General features: G+C 42.8%; 1 protein-coding gene across 1 annotated transcript in view; it reads left to right on the top strand.

The window, feature by feature from the left end:
• The window catches only part of LOC119935619, a 53,002-nt gene extending 31,513 nt beyond the window's left edge, over nucleotides 1–21,489 (top strand). Inside the window, exons 5-10 of the mRNA XM_038755043.1 lie at nucleotides 2,429–2,526; nucleotides 3,407–3,505; nucleotides 10,251–10,424; nucleotides 13,359–13,448; nucleotides 19,162–19,357; nucleotides 21,347–21,489. Coding sequence (XP_038610971.1) covers nucleotides 2,429–2,526; nucleotides 3,407–3,505; nucleotides 10,251–10,424; nucleotides 13,359–13,448; nucleotides 19,162–19,357; nucleotides 21,347–21,489 — 800 coding nt within the window. The remainder of the gene's footprint in view (nucleotides 1–2,428; nucleotides 2,527–3,406; nucleotides 3,506–10,250; nucleotides 10,425–13,358; nucleotides 13,449–19,161; nucleotides 19,358–21,346) is intronic.
• The last annotated feature ends 756 nt before the right edge of the window (nucleotides 21,490–22,245 follow it).

Raw genomic sequence — 22,245 nt, 5'->3', positions numbered from 1 at the left:
CTAAACTGTTTCAGTAGAGGGAGAATGATTGGGATAAGTGTTGAAGTATCCTTTATCCATCTTCATTTCTTGCAAACTGGTTTTGCATTGCATTGTGTCTTGATTAGATTTTGGAAGTTCACACCAAGGAGAAACATTCAAAGTGAATTCTATCAAAGCATCTTGGGAAAAGTCAATAAACTACTCCTAGTTAGCTTCAGAGCACATTCTGCACATAATTTGCAAAAGAGCAAGTAAAGCGGTTGTTATTTGCTACTTGGATATATGCACACAGTCATGCATATATTCAGTCATGGAGAAGCAGTGTGGCGTAGAGGAAAGAGCACAGGCAAGGGTTCTACTCCCAGCTCCACCACCGGTCTACTGTGTGATGCTGGGGATGTCACTTACTTCCTCTATACCTCAGTTCCCTCACCTACAGAATGGGATTCAATACTTGTTCTCCTTGTACTTAAACTGTGAACCGCAGGTGGGATCTGATTATCTTGTATACATTCATTCAAATGTATTTATTGAGTGCTTACTGTGTGTAGAGCACTGTACTAAGGGCTTGGAAAGTACAATTCAGCAATAAAGAGAGAGACAATCCCTGCCCACGCCAGATTTACAGTCTAGAAGGGGGAGACACACATCAAAACAAGTAAACAGGCATCAATATAAATAGAATAATTATTTAATAAATATAAATAAATAGAATATATTGGATAGAATACATTGCTTAAATACATATATACAAAAGTGCTGTGGGGTGTGGGTGTAGAGGAAAGGGAGCAAGTCGGGGCAACAGGGAGGGGAGGGGGAGTTGAGGAAAAGGAAGCCGGAGGAGGTGGGCCTTCAGTAGGGCTTTGAAGGCGGGGAGTGTGGTTGTTTGGTGGTTTTGAGGAGGGGGGTTGTTCCAGGCCAGAGGTAGGACGTGGGCCAGGGGTCCTTGGCGGGATAGGCAAGAATGAGATACAGTGATATGGTTAGCACCAGAGGAGTGGAGTGTGTGTTCTGGGATGTAGGAGAAGAGAAGGGAAGTGAAGTAGGAGGGGGCAAGTTGACCGAGAGCTTTGAAGCCAATAGTGAGGAGTTCTTGCTTGATACAGAGGTTGATAGGCAACCACTGGAGATTTTTGAGGCAGGGGTGACATGCCCAGAACGTTTCTGTAGAAAGGTAATCCGGGCAGCTGAGTGAAGTATAGACTGAAGTGGGGAGAGACAGGAGGTTGGAAGGTCAGAAAGGAGGCTGATGCAGTAATCCAGTTGGGATAGGATGAGTGCATGTACTAATGTGGTAGTGGTTTGGATGGAGAGGAAAGGGTGGATCTTGGTAATGTTGTGAAGGTGAGACCAGCAGGCATTGGTGACGAACTGGATATATGGAGTGAATGAGAGAACAGAGTCAAGGGTGACACCAAGATTCCGGGCTTGTGAGATGGTAAGGATGGTTGTGCCATCCACAGTGATGGGAAAGTCAGGGAGATGACAAGGTTTGGGAGGTAAGATAAGGAACAGTACTTAGTATAGTGTTTGACACACAGTAAGCATTTAACAATTACCTCAATGACTGAACAAAAAGTATATTTTTGTTCCTTTATAAAATCACTGAATGCCAAAGACAGATCCTGGAATACTACCTATTGTTTGGTTACCACTTTATTAGGAGGGCACATTACAAAAAAGAGCAGCTAAGATAATTGACTGATTTATCATTTCGGTTTTTACTAGACAAAAAGTTTTAGTTATTTTTAGTCTTCAAAGTGTGAGGCTGAGTGGTGGCATGATTCAAGTTATCAAGGGCATGAAGCGTGTGGATAGAGTGAACACGGAACTGTTGCTTACCAAATCCCACAGCAACAAAACTAGAAGACAGTTTTTGAAATTTGAAAGTGGGAGGTTTAAAGCAAATAAAAGAAATGCCTTCTTGGTACAGAGGGTGGGGAGCATATGGAATTTATTCCACAGGAAATTGTGGAGGCAGAACATATCAGTAAGTCCAAGAAGGTTTTGCTTAAATGTAAGGATGACAGATTACTTGGGGTTGTTGATGGCTTGAGAAATGTTAAACGGCTGCATGCAAAACGATCCACGATGAGGTCTTAGAGGAAAAAGATGGGAAAATTAGCCATTCTCTCTATAACCATGGAGTTGAAGATCCAACACCTCTCCACTTATATTTTTTAGTGTCAATATGAGACAGAAGATTAAACTGACAAGAGATCATACCCAGAAAGGCATTCTAATTTACAATTGTAAATTCACATCTCTTTGAAACTCAGAATCCCATTTTATTGTACATTGTCTGGACTAGAGATTAAATGAATGTACTTCTAGTGAGTATGTCTATAAAAGGACCATGTCTAGATGCATTGTGTATACTTTGGGTGTAGGTGCCCATGAAGATTTGAAAACTGATGCTCTATGATGTATTTTTGTATGGGAACAGTCTCTCTGAAGAGTATTACCAGTGAGCAGAAGGATGCAGAAATAAATAACAGCAGGGAAGAACAGACGGAATTCAAATTCAAAGACTCAAGCCAGCAGGTAAGGAAGATACATGATCTACCCAACTTTGATTTGTATTTTAGATTAGCTGACAGGACAGACTATTTGAGGGGAAGTGAGGAGGAGGAGGAAGAAATTTTATTTTAAAGAGTTAATGAGAAAAGTTTAGTGTATTTGCATCGTGTAGACATATTTTGAACAGAATATACTGAACAGAACTGTTTTATGGGCCAGTCAGTTTTCTCTTTGGACTCTCCCTTTACTTCTTTTTGCCTCCATTTCAGGACTGTGAAATTTTTTGACTGTTTCCATTTTGTGAACAAGGATTTACACTTTCCTCTCTGGCATGTCTAATGGAATTTGAGTTTGTATGACTTTTCATAGCTTCCTTCCCTATTCAAGACCGGGTTTGAACTTACACACTGGTTAAAGCTGAAACAGATGTGGGCAAAGTGTAAAGAGCTACAGGAGGGCACAACTAAAATGAAAATGTGTTAGCAACCAATAACTTTGCAGACTTCTCTAAGAGGTTGCAAAATCCTGTCAGCTGGGCAAATGTCCCCAGTGGATCTTTCCCACAACCTCTAATAGCACCAATAGGCTCCTTCAAAGTCTTTGAGTCATTCTTTGCAATCTCAATCATTTTTAAGGAAACACGTAGACAAAGAATGCTGTTCTGCCTATGAACACCTTAGGCATATGACTATCTTAGGTTGTTCTTCCTAAAAACAAAAAAAAATAAATAAAAAGAGTTTATGACTAGCATTCATGGAACTAGCATTATGAGTGTTGGAAGACCCTGTCAGATTTGGAAGTCAAAGCGGGTCTCAGTCACCAGTTCTCAAGTGACTCTCTTGTGGGGCTGGGTTTCCTAGGAAGTAAAGATCTTGAACAAGAATGGAATATTATTTTCTTTCAGAGCATTCCTTCCAAAGACAAGATGGTTTCCAAGAAGTCTAGAAAACAGTCTGTATTGACTGAGAAGAACACAACTGGCTACTTTCCAGAAAAAATCCAGGTATATTGTTTGGCAACTTCCCCTAGACCTAGGGAAAAAGCAAGTGAAATTGGAATTGTGCCGGTTTTTCCTTGAGCTCTAGAATTCCTGAGTCATGTGTTCCAATTCATATACTAGGATGTTGGTAAAAATGAGTGTATTAAAATCTGCTAGGGGGCTATCTGGTTTCGAATCCTACAGTGCAGTAGTTGTATGAGATGCAAAACTAACACAGAAAAATTGAATTAAAAAAGGATGCACTGTAGTTATAGAAAAGCTCAAGGACCTTTATTTTAATCAATTCAACTTGCATGTGTGATCTAGAATATTGAGGTGAGAGTTCCCAGGTACGGAAACCTCGGCCCATAAATTGATATAGCATGGCAATAACAAAAAAGCAATGGGGTGCATACAGATAATAAAGTTGGAAACAGCCTCTGTCTCCCATGTAGCTCTCTCTGTAAAAGGGAGAGAGAATAGGTATTTCATCCCCATTTTAAAGAGGAGGAAACAGCCATAGAGAAGGTAAGGAAACATAGCAGACTAGTGTTAGAGCTGGGATTAATAATAATAATAACGTTGGTATTTGTTAAGCACTTACTATGTGCAAAGCACTGTTCTAAGCACTGGGGAGGTTACAAGGTAATCAGGTTGTCGCACGGGGGGCTCACAATTTTAATCTCCATTTTACAGTTGAGGTAACTGAGGCACAGAGAGGTTAAGTGACTTGCCCAAAGTCAAACAGCTGACGGTTGGCAGAGCTGGGATTTGAACCCATGACCTCTGACTCCAAAGCCCGTGCTCTTTCCACTGAGCCACGCTGCTTCTTAGAACTCAAAGTCCAAGTCTGACTCCAAGTCCTGACCTGCCTCTCTCCACTAGATTATCTGTTGCCAGTCAATCAATTAGTGGTATCTTTTTGATGCTTACTATGTGTAGAACACTATATTAAGTGTTGGGAGAGTATAATACAATTGGAAGACTTGGTCCCTGCCCTCAAGGAGTTTGCAATCTAATGGATGAGACAGATCTTAAAGGAAATGACAGAAAAGGGAAGCAACCAAGGATAAAGCTATGTGGGAGTGGGGTGAGCACCTAAGTGCTTAGCAGGTGAGACTAAATGCATGGGGGAGGATTTAGGAAGGGAAAATAGTATTGTGGGAGAGAGCTTAATTAGGAATGGTTTCCTGGAAGAGGTAAGATTTTAGAAGGACCTTGAAGAAAGGGAGATATGAGGTGGCAGCATGGTTTAATGGATAGAGCATTAGCTTGGGTTTCAGAAGGACCCATGCTCAATTCCTGGTTCCACCACTTGTCTGCTGTAGGATATTGGGCAAATCACTTAACATAGCTGTGCCTCAGTTACCTAGGGATTAATACAGTGAGCCCCATGTGGGACATAGACTGTCATACCTGATTAGCTTGCATCTACCCCAGTGCTGTGTACAGTGCCTGGCACATAGTGAGCACTTAACGATTATTATTAAAAAAGGTGGCAGGGAGTTCCGAGCTGGAGGGAGGATGTGAAAAAGGAGTCAACAGTGGGCGAGATGAGATTGAGGCACAGAAAGTATGTTGGTATTAGAGGAGCGAAGTGTGCAAGCTGGGTTTTAGTGGAAGAGGAGTGCAAATAAGTAGGGTGAGAGCTGGTTGAGTTCCTTGAATCCTATGATGCAAAGTTTCTTCTTGACGTGGAGATGGATGGGCAACCCACTGGAAGGTTTTAAGGACTTGAGGAGACATGCATAGAATAATCTTTTAGAAAAATGATCCAGGCAGCAGAGCAAAGTATGGACTGCAAGCTCCTTTTGGGAATGGAACATGACTACCAACTCTGTTGTACTGTACTTTCCCAAGTTCTTAGCACAGTGCTCTCTACACGGTAAGTGCTCAATAAATACGACTGATTGATTGATTTGACTGGAGAGGGGAGATGCTGGAGGCAGGGAGATCAGCATGGAAAGTGATGCAGTAGTGGAGGTAGGATACATTAAGAAACAGCATGGCCTAGAGGAAGATTGAGGGCTTGGGGGTGAGAGGACTTAGGTTCTAATCCAGGCTTCGCCACTTGCCTGCTATATGATCCTGGATAAGTCAATTAACTTCTCTATGCCCGTTTTCTCATCTATAATAATAATAATAATAGTGGTATTTGTTAAGCACTTACCACATGCAAAGCACTGTTCTAAGCGCTCGGAGGGATACAAGGTTATCACGTTATCCCACGTGGGGCTCACAGACTTAATCCCCATTTTACATATGAGGTAACTGAGGCACAGAGAAGTGAAGTGGCTTGCCCAAGGTCATACATCTGACACGTGGCAGAGAGGGGATCGAACCCATGACCTCTGACTCTCAAGCCCATGCTCTTTCCTCTGAGCCACGTTGCTTCCCTATAAAATCGGGATTCAATACCTGTTCTCCCATCTAATTAGATTGTGAGCCCCCTGTGTTAAAGGGACTGTGCCTGAGCTGATTATCTTGTATCTACCCCAGCATTTAGAACAGCCCCTCTCTTGATCACACCTAGAGAGTTTCCAGTACTCTACCAGTCTCAGCTATAGGAGGGAGAGTCAAGCAGTGGCCTACCCACTCCATTCCTAGCTTGGGCAGTGGCTAGCAAGTGGAAGACAATTTACTACAAGTCAAAACCCACCTGTCCTGGGCAGCAGAGGCATGGGAGAGAGTCGAGGGCAAAGACACAAGTTCACTGTGTGGAAAAAGGCAATGGCAAACCACTCCCGTATTGTTACGAGGAATCCTCCATGGATACACTACCAGAACAATTGCAGTTGAAGGTGGGGTGTTCTGGGAGAGATGTGTTCATGGAGTCACTATGAGTCGGAAACAACTTGACAGAACAAGACAAGACTTAGAATAGTGCTTCACACATAGTAAGTGCTTAACTATTATTATTATTATTATTTTGTGCTTGAGCCAGTGCAATAGCAGTTTGGAGAGGAAGGAGCAGATTCTTGAGATGTTTTGATAAATTGGTTATCCTCTGCCATACAGTTTCTCAGAAGGATGGAAAACTATGATGTTCAAAAGCAGCAGTGGAATTAGCAGAGCATTTGCTGAGTTAAGCAATCTGCTCTGGATTGCTATTAGTTTCACTCTCATTTTTCCACATGCATGCTGTCCTGAAGCATTGAGGAGGAAAATATTCCTCCGGAGTAGCCCAATATGCAACCTTGGACATCCTGATGTTCTGCTCATTTGGATGAGCTTTGAGTTCCAATAACTGGCAATGTACAAGTAGCATGTGGCATCACTGATGAGCTGACCATACTTAGAAATTAGAAAACAAATTTATTCCTAGCAAATGGAAGTTTGGGTCACTATTGTCCTATGCGAGGTACCTCAGAGTTCAGATCGTTCCATCTCTGCTTGGGACTCAGCACCCACAGTGTCCTGGATGTCAAGGTCTCTTTCAGGTTTAGTGATTTGGCTGCTCTTCAAATTAGGAAAACAGCATTCAAATCAATCGATCCATCAGTGGTATTTCTTCATTCATTCAACCATATTTGAGTGCTTACTGTGTGCAGTGCACTGTACTAAGTGCTTGGAAAGTACATTTCTTGAACACTTACTGTGGGTAGAGCACTGTACTAAGCACTTGGGTAAGAGGTTTGTAGAGGTCAGGGCTAGAGGAGACTGTATGCTCGTTGTGGGCAGGGAGTGTGTCTATTGTACTCCCCCAAGAGCTTAGTGCAATGCTCTGCATACAGTAAGTACTCAATAAGAATGAATGAATAAATGTGAGAGTTATGAGATGTTATGAGTTGTGAGAGCATAGTGAGGGTAGCTGAAGCAAAGTGAGGAAGTGAGGGTTGAGGGGTCAAAAGTAACCAGTACTTGTGGAAGGCCAAGAATACAAGGATGGAAGGCAGAAGAGTCAGCAAACAAAACAGAGAAGCCACAGTCAGAGAGGTGAGAAGAGAACCAGATAGGAAGAACCTCTAACTCTTGACTTAGGTGGAGAATGATAGAAGAGGTTAGAAGTAGAAAGAAACACTTATATCCATAATTTATTTTTATTAATGTCTGTCTCCCTCTCTAGACTGTAATCTCGTGGGCAGGGAACGTGTCCATTTATTGTTATATTGTACTCTCACAATCACTTAGTACAGTGCTCAGCATACAGTAAGTGCTCAGTAAATACAGTTGACTGACTGACTGACTCCCCTTATGTGGTTTTACCATTTCTTGGAAATGAACTTGTATATTCTCATTTCTGTCTGTTTTTTCCACATCTTTCGGTCTGCTATAGGCAGGGACATTTAGAATTGAGCACATGTGCGTGTGCGCACATACACATACACACACACACCCCAACCCCTACAGTCCTGAAGAGAAACAACAATTTCCGATCTGTTTTCAGTCTGTTGGATAGAGAAAAATGAAGCAAATACTGTTATTCATCTCCCTCAGGTGGCCACATTTCAAAATGATTTATTTTTGATCTCTGGGAAGCCCAGGGCTTCTGCATAATCAATCACAGGCAATGGGAAAAACTATTTAAATAGAAAATGCTCACTCCAGGCTTTCCCCCTCCCCTATCAAAATTCAACTGTAAATCCTCGCATATGAGTTAGCATAGTTCTGAGACTTCAGGGATCCTGTTGATTAACAGAGTGGCATTTCAAAAGAGCGTTTTGATTTTAGATCGGACCCACAGGAGTTGGGAAGGTGGTTGTAGTTGTCTTACTAAGTAGGCAGCGAGGGAATCTGACAGACGTGTGTTCAACAAGAACCACTAAAGGGAAAAGCATTCATTAATGAAGTTTCCAAGAACCTTAACATTAGGAGGGAGCACTGAAGTAAGGGAATAGTACTCTGAAATTTGGACCCAAAGAGAGGGATTCCCTCACTGACAGGCCACCGACCTCCTGCCCGCATCCGGACTGTGGCCTGGAACACCCTCCTCCTTCATATCGGACAAACGATTATTCTTCCCCTCCCCTCTCCCCCTTCAAAGTCCTATTGAAGGCACAGCTCCTCCACAAGGCCTTCCCTGACTAAGCCCTCTTTTCCTCTTCTCCTACTCCCTTCTGCATCGCCCTGATTCACTCCCTTTATTCACGCCATGTCCCAGTGCTTATGAATAAATTTGTAATTTATATTAATTTCTGTCTCCCCCCTAGACTGTAAGCTCATAGTAGTAAGGGAATGTGTCTACCAACTCTGTAGTATCATTGTTTTGTACTCTACAAAGCACTTAATACAGTAACCTGCACACAGTAAGTGCTCAATAAATACAATTGACTGATGTGTCTGGAGTGAGGAGTGGTTCATGGGGTTATCATTCTTTGGATCCCCTCTTTTCCTAGAGTTTTTCACACTGCTTGTGTGTCATTTAAATGTTCAATTGGGTGGGGTACATACCTACCAACTCTGTTATGTTGTGCTCTCCCAAACACTTACTACAGTGCTCTGCACACGGTAAGTGCTCAATAAATACAATATATAGGTTCAGTTAAGCATCAGTTTATTCAGTACTAAGGAGTGCAAAGCATTGCACTGTTTGGGAATGTACAACTGAAGACACACATTTCAATCAGTCTATCATATTGATTCAGTGCTTACTCTGTGCAGAGCACTATAAACCAAGTACTTGGGAGAGTACAATATAGCAGAATTGGTAGATATCTTCCCTGCCCACAAGGAGCTTACAGTCTAGAGTGGGAGACAGACATTAATACAAATAAATAAATTACTGATATGTACAAAAGAGCTGTGGGGCTGAGGATGGAGAAAATTAAGGGTGCTTTCCCTGTCTTCAAGAATGATGACAGACAAAATTAATTACTAATACTGGGAGCAAGAGGAAGAACAATGATCTATTGTCTTGAATGAGATCCCTACAGGGTTGAAGATATTCAAAGTCTGTTGAGTAGGTGCAAAAAACTGGAGCTAGACTGGATTTCCTCAGTGTGACCAATCTGGAAAAACTGAAATTATCCATCTCTGGAGTTTTCCCACAAGATAACTTCTGTGCAGTAGAAGGATTGATCTGCTCACACCATGTCCTTCTGAGTAGATGATATCTTAAGAGAAATGCACCTCTTCCTTGTAATGTGTGACACCACACACATATCTGCACTGGTCCCTGTGCCTGAGAATAAACCCACTGTTAGAGGTGTTTTGCATTTCCATCAGTGACAACTGACACACAAGTCTTCAATATTCAATAATTACGAAACATACTTCTGCAGCAAGGACCCTGTGGGATTATTGTGGAAGACTTGAGAGTTGATGTTGCTGTCTTGATGGAAGACTGAGTCTGAGGCATGTCCTATTTTGCTTTGGCTCTACTGAGGCTGAAGGAAAATCTATGTCTTTTCAACCAACTAAAGATTTCAATTAGCAGTCAGAGCCAAGAAGATTATCCAATAGTGGGGGCTGGTTGATTTCTAAGAACTTCAGTTTTTATGATATACCCGGGGCACACAAATAAGCAGGCTTAAGAAGGTGGATGAAATATGTCCACCTCTCTTAGGATGTATAGCATGGGGCGCAGTCCTATTTCAAAAGTTAGAAAAAAATCCAGAGACGGAGTCATTTTTCAATAGTAAACTGCACAGTGCCAACAACAGAGGACCCAGACAGATTTCACAAAAATGCCATTTTACTTAACATCAGCTCTGGTTACAGCATTGGTTCCTTCTCACAGTAGTTGCTATGGAAGTAACTAGTCATTTCCAGAGCGATATAATCATCATGGTTTTGTTTTTCTCACCCCTGTAATTTTTCCCTCCCACAGGAGATTTCCCACCTACTTGAGTGTGTTTACAAACTTAATGAGTCCACTGCTTTGGAGTTTCAAGAAGTGAAGGACAGAATAACTCAGCTGCAAAACCACCTGCTTAATTTAACAGACCGCTTTTTTTCCACGGAGATTGCCATGGATTCTCTCATTCGTTCTGTCAGTGCCCAGGTATGAAACATTTGCTACTTTTCCAAAATGTGACACTCCTTCAGCCTTCCATTAGAGACCTGCTCCACTGGCCAAAAAAGGGAGAAAAAAAAATCAGGACCTGACATTCAGGAGTTTTGGATTTTTATACCTGGGAATCTGCCACCTGCTTTCCCCAAACCCCTATCCATGCTTCCTGCCCCATCTTACTCTGAATAAAAACACAAACACTATTGATCCTCAAAAGAAGGCTAACCGATTTTGAGGCTGAGTACCAATAAAAAGCCACACACTGATTGATGCAGCAGTTCAAAAATGCTAATACATTTTGAAAATGTAATAGATGGCTTTCATTAGCTCTGTTGCTGGCATCCCCTGCAGCAGTTAACAGCCCAGTGCAGTCTTTCCCTAATTTACGCTACATGAAAAGTAAAAAAAAAACAAAAACAAAAAAACCTTGCTAATAGATTTTGAGATTATCCTCAATGTGACATGAAAGAGCCACTGTTCAGGACTCATCTCAGTTATTCAGGGGCTGACTAACCTATTTGTAGATTTTCCCTCCCATTTTAATTTCCCCTTCTCCACCCTTCTGATCAAACACTCAATAATATGGCTAATATATTGAGAAATGGCACCCAAACCCTCTAGGAGAGTCAGTGTTGGGCTCCTATGGAAGCAGCATGGCCTAGTGGAAGGAGCATGGGCCTGGGAGTAAGATGACCTTGTTCTAATTCTGGCTCTGGTAATTGCTTTCTGTGTGACTTGGGGCAAGTTACTTCTCCGTACATCAGTTACTGCATCTGTAAAATGGAGATTAAATCCTCTTCCCTTAAAGTAGACTGGGAGCCCCATGTGGGACAGGGACTATGTCCAGTGTGATAAATGTGTATCAACTCCAGCATTTAGAACAATGCTTGACACATAGGAAGCACTTAACAAATACCAAAAAAAAAATGAAGACACCAAAGCAACATCACAGTAGATTTCCTTGGACAAGGAACCTTCTTTTTTATGGTATTTAAGTGCTTACTATGTGCCAGGCACTGTTCTGAGTGCTGGGGTAGATCAGGTTGGGCACAGTCCCTGTCCCTCATAGGACTCACAGTCTACATAGGACAGAGAACAGGAGAACTGAGGCTCAGAGAAGTTAAGTGAATTGTCTAATGGCCCCCCAGCAGGCAATTGGAAGAGCCAGAATTAGAACCCAGGTCCTTTGGCTCCCAGGTCGATGCTCTTTCCACTGGGCCACACAGCTTCTCCTCTTCATCTCGTCTTTTTCTCCCTATTTACAAATTAGTTGGTTGTGTATTTATGATGTATGTGCTTACTATGCACCAAGCACAGCTTTAAGACTTGGGGTAGATACAAAAACAATCAATGGTATTTATTGAGCACTTCTGTGGACAGAGCACTGTACTAAGCATTAGGAGAATACAATGCAACAGAATTGGTGTACATGTTCCCTTTCCACAGAGTTTACAGATCAAAAGGTTCTGGATTTTTAACAGTAGTTGTTTTCCTGTCTGCCAGGCAGCACATGGAAGCAGCATAATTAAGGTTGTGAGATAATAATAATAATAATAATTATTATTATTATGGTGCTTAAGTGCTTTCTATGTGCCAAGCACTGTAATAAGCACTGGAAAGGATACAAGCAAATTGGGTTGGACCCAGTCCCTGCCCCTCATGGGGCTCACATTCTCAATCCCCATTTTACAGGTGAGGTAGCTGAGGCACAGAGAAGTGAAATGACTTGCCCAAGGTGACATAGCAGACAAGTGGTGGGGTCAGGATTAGAACCCAGATCCTTCTCACTCTCAGGCCTGTGCTGTATCCACTATGCCATGATGGGGGAAAGTGGCCTGCTCCTTGCCCCCTAGATCACATTAGCCTATCCAACTCCTAAAATAAACCTAATCCGTCCACACACCCACTACAATTACTAGTCACTGTCACTTTACAGAACCTCCCTCGCCCCTGCTCTTCTGAGTCCTTTAGATGCCTTTCTCACCTTTCTTCTCAACTTCTCCTTACCTGCACTGATCCTCGGGAACTTCAATGCCCCAGTAGACATTCCTGATAACCAGAGAAGCAGTATGGCCTAGTGGGAAGAGCACAAGCCTATTATGTCAGAGACCTGGGTCCTAATTCCAGCTATATCAGTTGTCTGCTTGTGATCTTGGGCAAGCCATTTAACTTCTCTGGGCCTCAGTTTCCTCAACTGCTAAAATGTGCATTTCATCCCTGTTCTCCTACTTACACTGTGAGCCCCATGTGGGACCCGATTATCTTGTACCTACCCCAGCGCTTAGTACAGTGCCTAGCACAGAGTAAGCGCTTGAAAAATAGCATTTAAAAAAAGTATTTGAAGAGTAGGACACTCACCCAGACTAACATTGTTAAACTATGAAGTTTCACAATTACCAGATGCTTTATTATAAGCTAGTGATCGCTTATCTCATTTTGAGATGGCCACTAAACTTTACCCATAGCCATATGGTATGTATTATTTTGTATAAAAAAGCCCATTATGTTAAGAGATAAGTGAGTGGAATATGTTCAACTGAATCTGTTTTGCCTATGAGCAACCCAAAAAGATAGCATTAAATGCAATCTCTCCCTTATTTCCTCATAAGGAGAATACCAGGAAATGAAGTAGGTAGAATATGTAAGAACTTTAAAATCAACCCAGAGCCTTTAGTTTAGAGCTATTCTGAGAAATTCACTGCTTTTTCTCCTTAAGAAAGCAACAGAGATTAATTGGTATTTCCATAGAATGTCAGTGTTGTGCCACTCAAATTCCTCTGGCATCAGTGCCAATGTCTTGCGGAAGAGAACTCTATTTCGAGTGTGCATATTCAAAATACAGTTTTTAGTGGTAGCTTGTCAAACTCTGTGTTCAGTGTGCCTGCTTGGTTCTCTCGCGTGATCCTTGTCTTCAACCTCCTGCAGAATCCTGTTGATTTGAAAATGAGCGCGATGGAGAAACACTTTGATGACACCACCCAGGCACTGAATAACCTTGAAAACCGCCTCGAGCAGGTCAGTGCTCTGTACAGTTGTTTCCAATAATTGAATAGAGCTTATCCTTTATCAGGATGATAATTCCATTTTCAAAGATACATGGTTACTCCCTCTGCACAGAGTAATTTATTTGTTCATCTTGAATGTGGGTGGCAGGGAGCTACACGCAGCTGTTGAAACTGCAGATGGAGGTATAGAATATGTCATAATGTATTTATTCAGTAATAATGCAGACCACATTGGGTTAGGGAAGGAAAATGTATCCCCTGCTGCTTACGAGTAACTGAACATTAAGAGCCAAAATCAAATTGTTTTGTGGGAGGGAGAAGGAATTTCTGCGACTTCTTCCCCAAACAAATAAATCTCTAAGGGAACATTGGGGCCATTTGCAAACATTCTATTTCCTGTGAAATGAGTAGATCTATTCACAGCTAGGTTTATATTCAAATTTCTCATCTGTTTAACATTTAAAATGTATGCTGAGGACTTGGGCTGCAAATAACACAATCCCGTCTTCTGCAGAATTCAAGAACAACGAGTTTAATTCTCCTTGAATTGTGCTTTTGTGCTTTAAGACAGCAATGGGCACCTCCTCATAATGGCCTCCTTGTCCTCAGCCTGTAGACAGTCCAGTGTACCATCCTGGATTCTGTATCGGGGCATCTTTGAACATACCCTCATCCTTCGAAAGGACAGGCCAGAGACAGAGACATTGTGTTTTCTTTTTTCCCAGATTTGCCATCTGTCCCCCTCCTTTCATTTGAAACTGTTCCTGGGATTCGAAGGAGCCCAGTCTTCTTGCTAGATAAAGACATTCAAAGAGCCAGGTGGATCTGAGCCTCCTGACGTTTCCTGGAAACAGTGACAGGAAACTCCATCTCCAATTAGTGAATCTAGTTTCATCTCTTCCCTTGAGTCTGGAAGCAGCAGAGCGTAGATGATACATTTTAAGGAGGAAGTAGGGCAGTCAGCTTGTGTTAGTGCTGGGTGAGGTATTCATTCATTCAGTCATATTTATAAAGTGCTTACTATGGGCAGGGCACTGTACTAGGTGCTTGGGAAAGAACAACACACAATAAAGAGGTAGAGAAATGGCAGTAATTTCCAGGACTGATGATAATAACAAATAACTGTGACACTTGTTAAGCATTTACTATGTGCCAAGCACTATACTAAGCACTGGTATAGAACAGTGCTTCGCACATAGTAAGCACTTAACAAATGCCATTATTGTTATTACAAGGCAATCAGGTCGCACATGGGGCTCTCACAGTCTAAGGAGGAAGGAGAACAGGTATTGAACCTTCATTTTGCCGATGAGGGAACTGAGGCACACACAAGTTAAATGACTTGCTCAAAGTCACCCAAGCAGGCAAATAGTGGAGCTGGGATGACAACCCAGGTCCTCTGAGTCCCAGGCCTGTGTTCTTTCCACTAGGCCACACTGCTTCCATGAGGAAGATTGTGCAGGTGAGCAAGTCACCTCAGGCCCTCTGAGTCATTGTGTGTGAAGCCAAGTGAGTGGTCTCACTCACTCTCGCAGGCTGCAGAAATAAACCCAGCCCCCAATCAGAAAGAGAGGGTTTTGGAGGTAAAACAGCAATGTGTTCTGCAGTAGTATTATTTGAACCAATTATTCATTGGGTTACTGGAGAGAAATCGGGGAAGGAATTTTGCAATTACCCCGGACATGAGGAACATCACTGGCTTGACTATTGCAAAGCAGATAGAGTCTGCAAATCAACCAGTGGCCTTGTTTCTTATCAAGGTAATCAACCAATCACTCATATTTACTGAACACTTACTGTGTGCAAAACACCGTACTAAGCACTTGAGAAACTTCAATACAGTAGGGTTGGTAGACAGAATCCTTGTCCACAAGGAGCTCACAGGCTACAGCCTCCTTCTCCCTGCAACCCAAGAGCAGGATATGGGATGAGGTGATTAAGATTTTAGCCTCAGCTCTGCTGGTGACTTGCTGTGGGAGCTTAGACAGATTATTTGACTTGTCTGAATGTTAACTTCTCTGTTTTTAAGGAAAAAGCAAAATCCTTGATAATAGCTAACTAGTGTAATGGGCTTTGAAGCATTCAATCACCTTATTCCCTCCTACTTTACCTGGCTGATTTCCTGATACCACTCGGACCATGGGTTTTGCTCCTCTAATACCAGCCTACTCATGGTACCTCTATCTCACTGCCACTTATCACCCATGTCCTGCCTCTGGCCTGGCACGCCTTCCCTCTTCAATTACTCTCTCCATGACTAAGTCCTCATTTCCTCTTCTCCCACTCCCTGGTGTGTCACACTCACACCCTTTATTCTCCCCTCCCTCAGCCCCACAGCACATACGTACATATCTGTAATTTATGTACTTTTAACGTCTGCCTCTCCCTCTAAACTGTAAGCTCATTGTGGTCAGGGAATATGCCTACCTTTTCTGCTATATTGTACTCTTCCAAGCACTTGGTACAGTGTTCTGCACACAGTAAGTGCTCAATAAACATGATTATTGGGGTCAGATACCAGACAAGGAGTTTGGGGCAGAAGTAGTGGGAGAATCTCCATGATACCATGTTGTTGGGAGTTCAGCTCTCCTGGCCCCTCCTCCACCCACCTACCTTTCCTCTCTAAAGCCTCCTTCCCTACCAAGCCCTGATTTCTTCAGAGTCCTCTGCTCCTTTGAAGGAAGCAGCAAAATGATCAATGATTGGCCTAAAGCACCTAGCACATACCCAGGAGCTTCTGCTTCTTAACCAAGTAATCAATCAATGGCATTTATTGAGCACTTACTATGTGCTAAGCACTGCACTTGGGAAAGTGCAACACAAGAGTTGGTAGATACAATCCCTGTCCACAAGAAGCTCTTCTCCCTGCCTCCTAAGGATGTGAAAAGGCAGAGTGGATCGAGAACATGAGCTTGTTGTGGGCAGGGAATGCATCTGTTCATTATATTGTGCTTTCCCAAGCCCTTAGTACAGTGCTTTGCACATAGTAAGCACTCAATAAATGTGATTGAATGAGAGTGTAATAGCATGTTTATTTCTGCAGGGCTTTTTTTTTCCAATACAAGATTTTTTTAACTTTTTTTTTTTGAAGATACCAAAGATTAAGGGGTTGGAGATCCTTCTCAGGTTTATCACTCTTGCCTTGAAATGTGATAAACAGCAAATCGTAGCTCTGTTAGTAGACAGGAAATTGCCCTGCATTTATCAGCGAGAAGGGAATAAATTACTTTGGGGTGGTGGATTAGCGCTTTCAGACCACTGTCAAATCATTCTCCAGAAAGTCTCTAAGTGGACATCCTGAGTTTTAATACCTTTTCTCTCGGCCCAATTATTTCAACACTTGACAATTAAATGGTATCACCTAAATACTAGTAGTCTATTACTGGACCTTATTCCCAGAGAATGTGTATTTGCAATAATTTTTTATGGTTCATGACTTGTCAGCTGTGTGACTTTGGGCAAGTCACTTAACTTCTCTGTGCCTCAATTACCTCATCTGCAAAGTGGGGATTGACTGTGAGCCCCATGTAGGACAACCTGATCACCTTGTATCCCTCCAGTGCTTAGAACAGTGCCTGGCACATAGTAAGCGCTTAACAAATATTATTATTATTATTGTCCAGAAAGTGGTTCTGTGACATCCGGAGTCCAATAACAACAAAAGCAAGCTTACCTGCCCTACCATGTAGAAAGTAAATGGAACGGGCTTCAGAGAAAGTGTTAATCAGCTAAATCGCTGATTTAGCGATTTAGATAGCGCTGTCCTTAATTTAATTGGAACAGATACTTAATGGCTAGAGAGCTTCAGAGAGGGCGGTGGTAACTTTTACATTTTATGCTGATACAAGGATTCTAATTCCATCCTTGCCAGAATTTTTCACTCCAACAGCGGAGAAACTAGTAGACCGATGCGTCTTGTAAAAAAGCAAAAAAATGTGTGTTGGTTCAAAGTTTCTTCATCTTCTTTCTAAATTTCTATGTTCTACCAGCTGCTTAATTAGAATCTAAACAGAGCTGATGAATGTGGTTTCATTTTGCACCACTAGATGTCACGACAGACTTGTTTTTGTGGGGAAGAAAGCACACCAACCTCGGCTATTCATTTGACCTCTGGAAGCAGTTCCAGACTACTTTTTCAAGTCCTTGGTGGAGAAAGTCCCGAAAATGTTTGTCTTAGCCCAAGCCACTTTATAACAAAAACCCAAGATAACATTGGGTTTGTCTCTGTGGTTAGAAAAAAAACAAACCAGTTAGAAGATGTCTCATTCTTCTAAAAAAACTCCAGGGTGATAAAGGCCCAAGAGAGCGGCATAAACCCATGGCTCCTCAGTGTGAACTAGGAATTTAACGGCCACTAGAATAAATGTCTTTCCCACTCCTAAATGTGCATTCGTCAGGTCAGGACCAAAGTGTTTCAGAATGTCTCTTGGGAGGTGGTTCAGTCGTTCATTGTCGTATTTATGGAGCGCTTACTGTGTGCAGAGCAGTGTACTAAGTGCTTGGAAAGTACAATTCAGCAACAGACAGAGACTATCCCTATCCAACAGTCTAGAAGGGGGAGACAGACAACAAAACAACTAGACAGGTGTCAAACCATGACCAATTCAGCAACTGTGAAATCTAGCTCAGTACAATCTCCACATCATTGGGACAGATGTATGTTTGTGTGGTGACCGTAGTCCTTAAGTACCCACCTCACAATCAGAGAACAGCCAACAAGGCCACCTCCCGCTGCCCCAACAGTACTTCTTTCAGCCAGGTTGGTGGGGTCAGCTCAGGTACGGACAATTGTGGGAGGAACAAGAAGTCCAGCTATGATATTAGCATGAGGCGGGTGTGGACAAGAGGCAGAAGCCAGAGCCACAGAGGAAGTGCTTGAACTGCCTTCATAAAGGTTTCCAGCACAGCCAATGCCCATCTGCTATATCTCCTCAATGGGCAGCCTCGTTTGTGGTGGGCTTGGGGGTTATGTTAGGGACAAGCGATATTCCACATTTAGCTTTTTCTTGGACTTTGGGTGGGTGGCGGGGGAAGGGTATGTGTGTTTGTGTGTCAGACTCTTTCTATCCACTCCATCTTTCTGCTTGGATTACTGGCCCTTTAGAAAGCCTCAATTCTCCCCCTTGAATAGATACAAGATAATCAGTCCAGACACAGCCCCTGTTCTACATGAGGTTTACAGTCTAAGAGGGAGGGAGAACAGGTATTCAATTCTGCAGTTTACAGATGAGGAAACTGAGGTGTGAAAAGTTAAGTGGCTTGGCCACAGTCCCATGATTAGAATCCAGGTCGCTAGAGTCCCAATCCTGTGCTCCTTCTGTTGATCTAGACTGCTTAACTTTCTAATATTTCCTACCAGCAAATGGAAAGCAGAAACTCCAATAAAGATTCTGGATAAAATACTGAAAAGACACTATTTTTCAAAATGGGTTAGTTTGGATCAGTTCACGGCCCTTGTTTAGTTCTCATTAGAATCCTTCGGAGCGATAAACACCATTTCTAGGTACAAGACAATGGGCCTGCTTTGGGAAAACTCATTCAAAGGAAATTGCTTGGTTGTGGGGAAGAGTATTATTGATTTGCAGTATTCATTAGTTGAGTAGTAGTATTATCTACTTGAGTAGTATTTGTTGGGCAATAAATGGCAATCAGAGCATTTTGGAAGGGAAATTTTAGTTTTCCCCCAAAAGATGTTATCCTTTCACTGACTTTTTGCTCCCTAGGGCCTAGACACAGCCTTTCTGCAGATCTCCCAACTTAAAGATGACTTCTACCTGATTGAACACTCCCTGAACCACACCAGTCCGCAACACGTAACTCCTTCAGCTCTACCAGCAGAACCTACGGAGGATCCAGAAATGATGCTGTCTCAGCCAGGCCTCCCATCTTCAACCACCAACCCAACAAATGAAGCTCATGGTATGTTGCAAGTTTTCCAAGGTTGAATGGCCTGGGAACCTGAGGAATGACACCATAGTTTATGGGGTGGCTTCTCTTTTTTTTTTTTCTTTTTAAATGGTATTTAAGCACTTACTCTATGTCAAACATTGTTCTAAGCACTGGGGTAGGTGCAAGTTTATCAGGTTGGACACAATCCCTGTCCCACATGGGGCTCACAGTCCACACAGGAGGGAGGAGAACTGAAGCGCAGAGAAGTTAAGTGACTTGCCCAAGGTCATATGGCAAGCAATTGACAGAGCTGAGATTAGAAACTTGGTCCTCTGTCTCCCAGGCCTGGGCTCTTCCCACTAGGCCAGGCTGCTCCTACTGGAAACCTCAAATTTATACACACTTTCCAAGTCCATCTCTCTACCTACATAGATGGTTCTAGAACATTTTTTAAAATATGCTACTTGTTAAGTGCTTATTATGTGCCAGGCTGTGTTCTAAGTACTGGGTTAGTTAAAAGATAATCAGGTTGGGCATAGTCCCTGTCCCACATGAGGCTTACAGTCTAAATTGGAGGAGGATTTAATCCCTATTCTACAGATGAGGTAATTGAGGCACAGAGAAGTTAAGTGACTTGGCCAAGGTCACACAGCAGGCAAAATGGCAGGGCCAGGCTTTGAACCCAAGTCCACTGACTCCCAAGCCCACAGTCTTTCTACTAGGCCATGCTGTTTCCCCGACAGACATGACATTTCCATTTCTAAAGCATTGCAAACTCTCCTCAGACAGTGGGTCCGGGAGCACAGAGGGACAGCTGCCCACATAATATTAATGATTATGCTACTCGTTAATCACTTCATTCAATTGTATTTATTGAGCACTGTGTGCAAAGCACTGTACTAAGCACTATGTGCCAAGCATTGTTCAAAACGCTGGAGTAGATGCAAGTCAATCAGGTTGGACTCAGTCCTTATCTGATCCCAGAGAAGTTCAATGATGTTCCCATGGTCACGCAGAAGATGTGGCGGAGCTGGGATTAGAACCCAGGTCCTTCGGTCTCTGAGGCCCATGCTCTATCCACCAAGCCACACTGCCTCTCATGCAAATGCATGGCCTTCATGGCCTAATGGAAAGAGCACAGGCCTCGGATTCAGAAGAGTTTGGGTTCTAATCCTGCTATGTGAACTGGAACAAGTACCTCGTTTCCTAATCTGTAAAATGGGGATCCAATATCTGTCCTGTCTCCTACTTAGTCTGTGAGTCCCATGTGTAGAGGGACTGTATCCAACCTGATTAAATACCCCAGCACTCACCACATAGTTGGTGCTTAACAATTACCACAATAATAATACCCACCATGAGACACTCTTCCCAAATCTGGCCTGTGGAGACCAAAAACCTGGAAGGGCACAGACCATCCTACCCTCATCCAAGCCCGCTCCCCCACCCTTTTTTATCATATTTGCTAAATACTTACTATGCTCCAGGTACTGTATTAAAGTGCTGGGATAGATACAAGTTACTCTGGTTGGACAAAGTCCAGGTCCCGCATGGGTCTTACAGTCCTAATCCTCACTTTACAAATGAGGTAACTGAGGCCTAGAGAAGTGAAACAACTTGGCCCGGGACACACAGCAGAAATGGTGAAGCTGGTATTTGAATCCAACTCCTTCTGAATTCCAAGCCCATGTGCTATCCACAAGGCAACACTGTTTCTTGAGTTGACCTTGCCTTTTATGATCTAGCAATCCCAGGCCCCTGTAGGGAGCCACCCAAAAGTATACCAAGAATGGTGGTGGACTGGCTAGGCTGCAAAGGGCAAACAGTTGTCTGTTTGGTCAATCCTCCCCTCCTTCACTTCAGGAGAAGGAAAGCCGGAAACAAAGTTTCTATACCCCTAGGGACAGTGGGCCCCAAAGAGCGAGGAAGTCCCACAGAAAAGCACTGTATCCCAGGAAATGCTAGATTTGGAGACTGTCCCAGATCAGGATTGGTTACTGTGCTCTTTTTATCAACCAGAGCAGGACGTAACTGCAAAAACCTCCACAGCAGCAGCAGTGGAGCCAGAGACATCGGACAAGATGCCCAAAATCAACATATCTTTCATCAAGAACCTTTCAGGTAAGGGTCTCTTGGATGCTATTGTTAACAATACAGGATGAACAGCTGTTTAACAGTCTCATCTGAGAAACTTGCCTAAGTTGGGAATCTTCCTCTAGCGTGCAACTTCATTTTGGATACAACTCTTGCATGAGGGTTCAATTTATCGCGCTCAGCCAAGTGTTATGATACTTGTTAAGCACTTACTTATGGCAAGCACTGTTCTGTGTGCTGGGGTAATACAAGTTAATCAGCTTGGACACAGTCCCTGTCCCACATGGGGCTCAAGTCCAAGTAGCAGGAAGTAGGATTTAAACTCTGTTTTACAGCTGAGGGAACTGAGGCACAGAGAAATGACCTGTCCAAGGTAACACAGCAAGCAATTGGCAGTCTGGATTAGAAACCAGGTCCTCTGCTACCAGATCTATGCTCTTTCCATTAGGCTTAAAGTGCTTCAAATTAACTGAGAGATTGGTGTTTTCTTCATGAAATGATGCCCGACTGGACTAGGGAATTTACAGTGACTGCTGAAAAATTGATCTGTTAAAATCTTTATTAGGACAGAGATGTGAGTTTAAATGCTGGGATTCTAATTTCTAACTCCCTGGGGCTTTCTGAGTGAATGTCACTAAACCAGTCGATCAATCATAGTGTTTTGGGGCAATGTCTAGTTTGTTGAATAAGAAATAGTGAAAATGATCACTGAACAAGAAAGGCAGTGAGCAGGGTGAAGAGGTAGATGTGGAATCAAATGCATTGTTTGGAATAACCCCTTAATTGTATTTATTGAGTGCTTACTGTGTGAGGAGCACTGTACA

The sequence above is a fragment of the Tachyglossus aculeatus genome, chromosome 12 (assembly GCF_015852505.1).
Source record: "Tachyglossus aculeatus isolate mTacAcu1 chromosome 12, mTacAcu1.pri, whole genome shotgun sequence".
NCBI lineage: Eukaryota > Metazoa > Chordata > Mammalia > Monotremata > Tachyglossidae > Tachyglossus > Tachyglossus aculeatus.
Note: the sequence above shows the minus strand (reverse complement) of the source record. Positions and strands in the feature narration are given on the sequence as shown.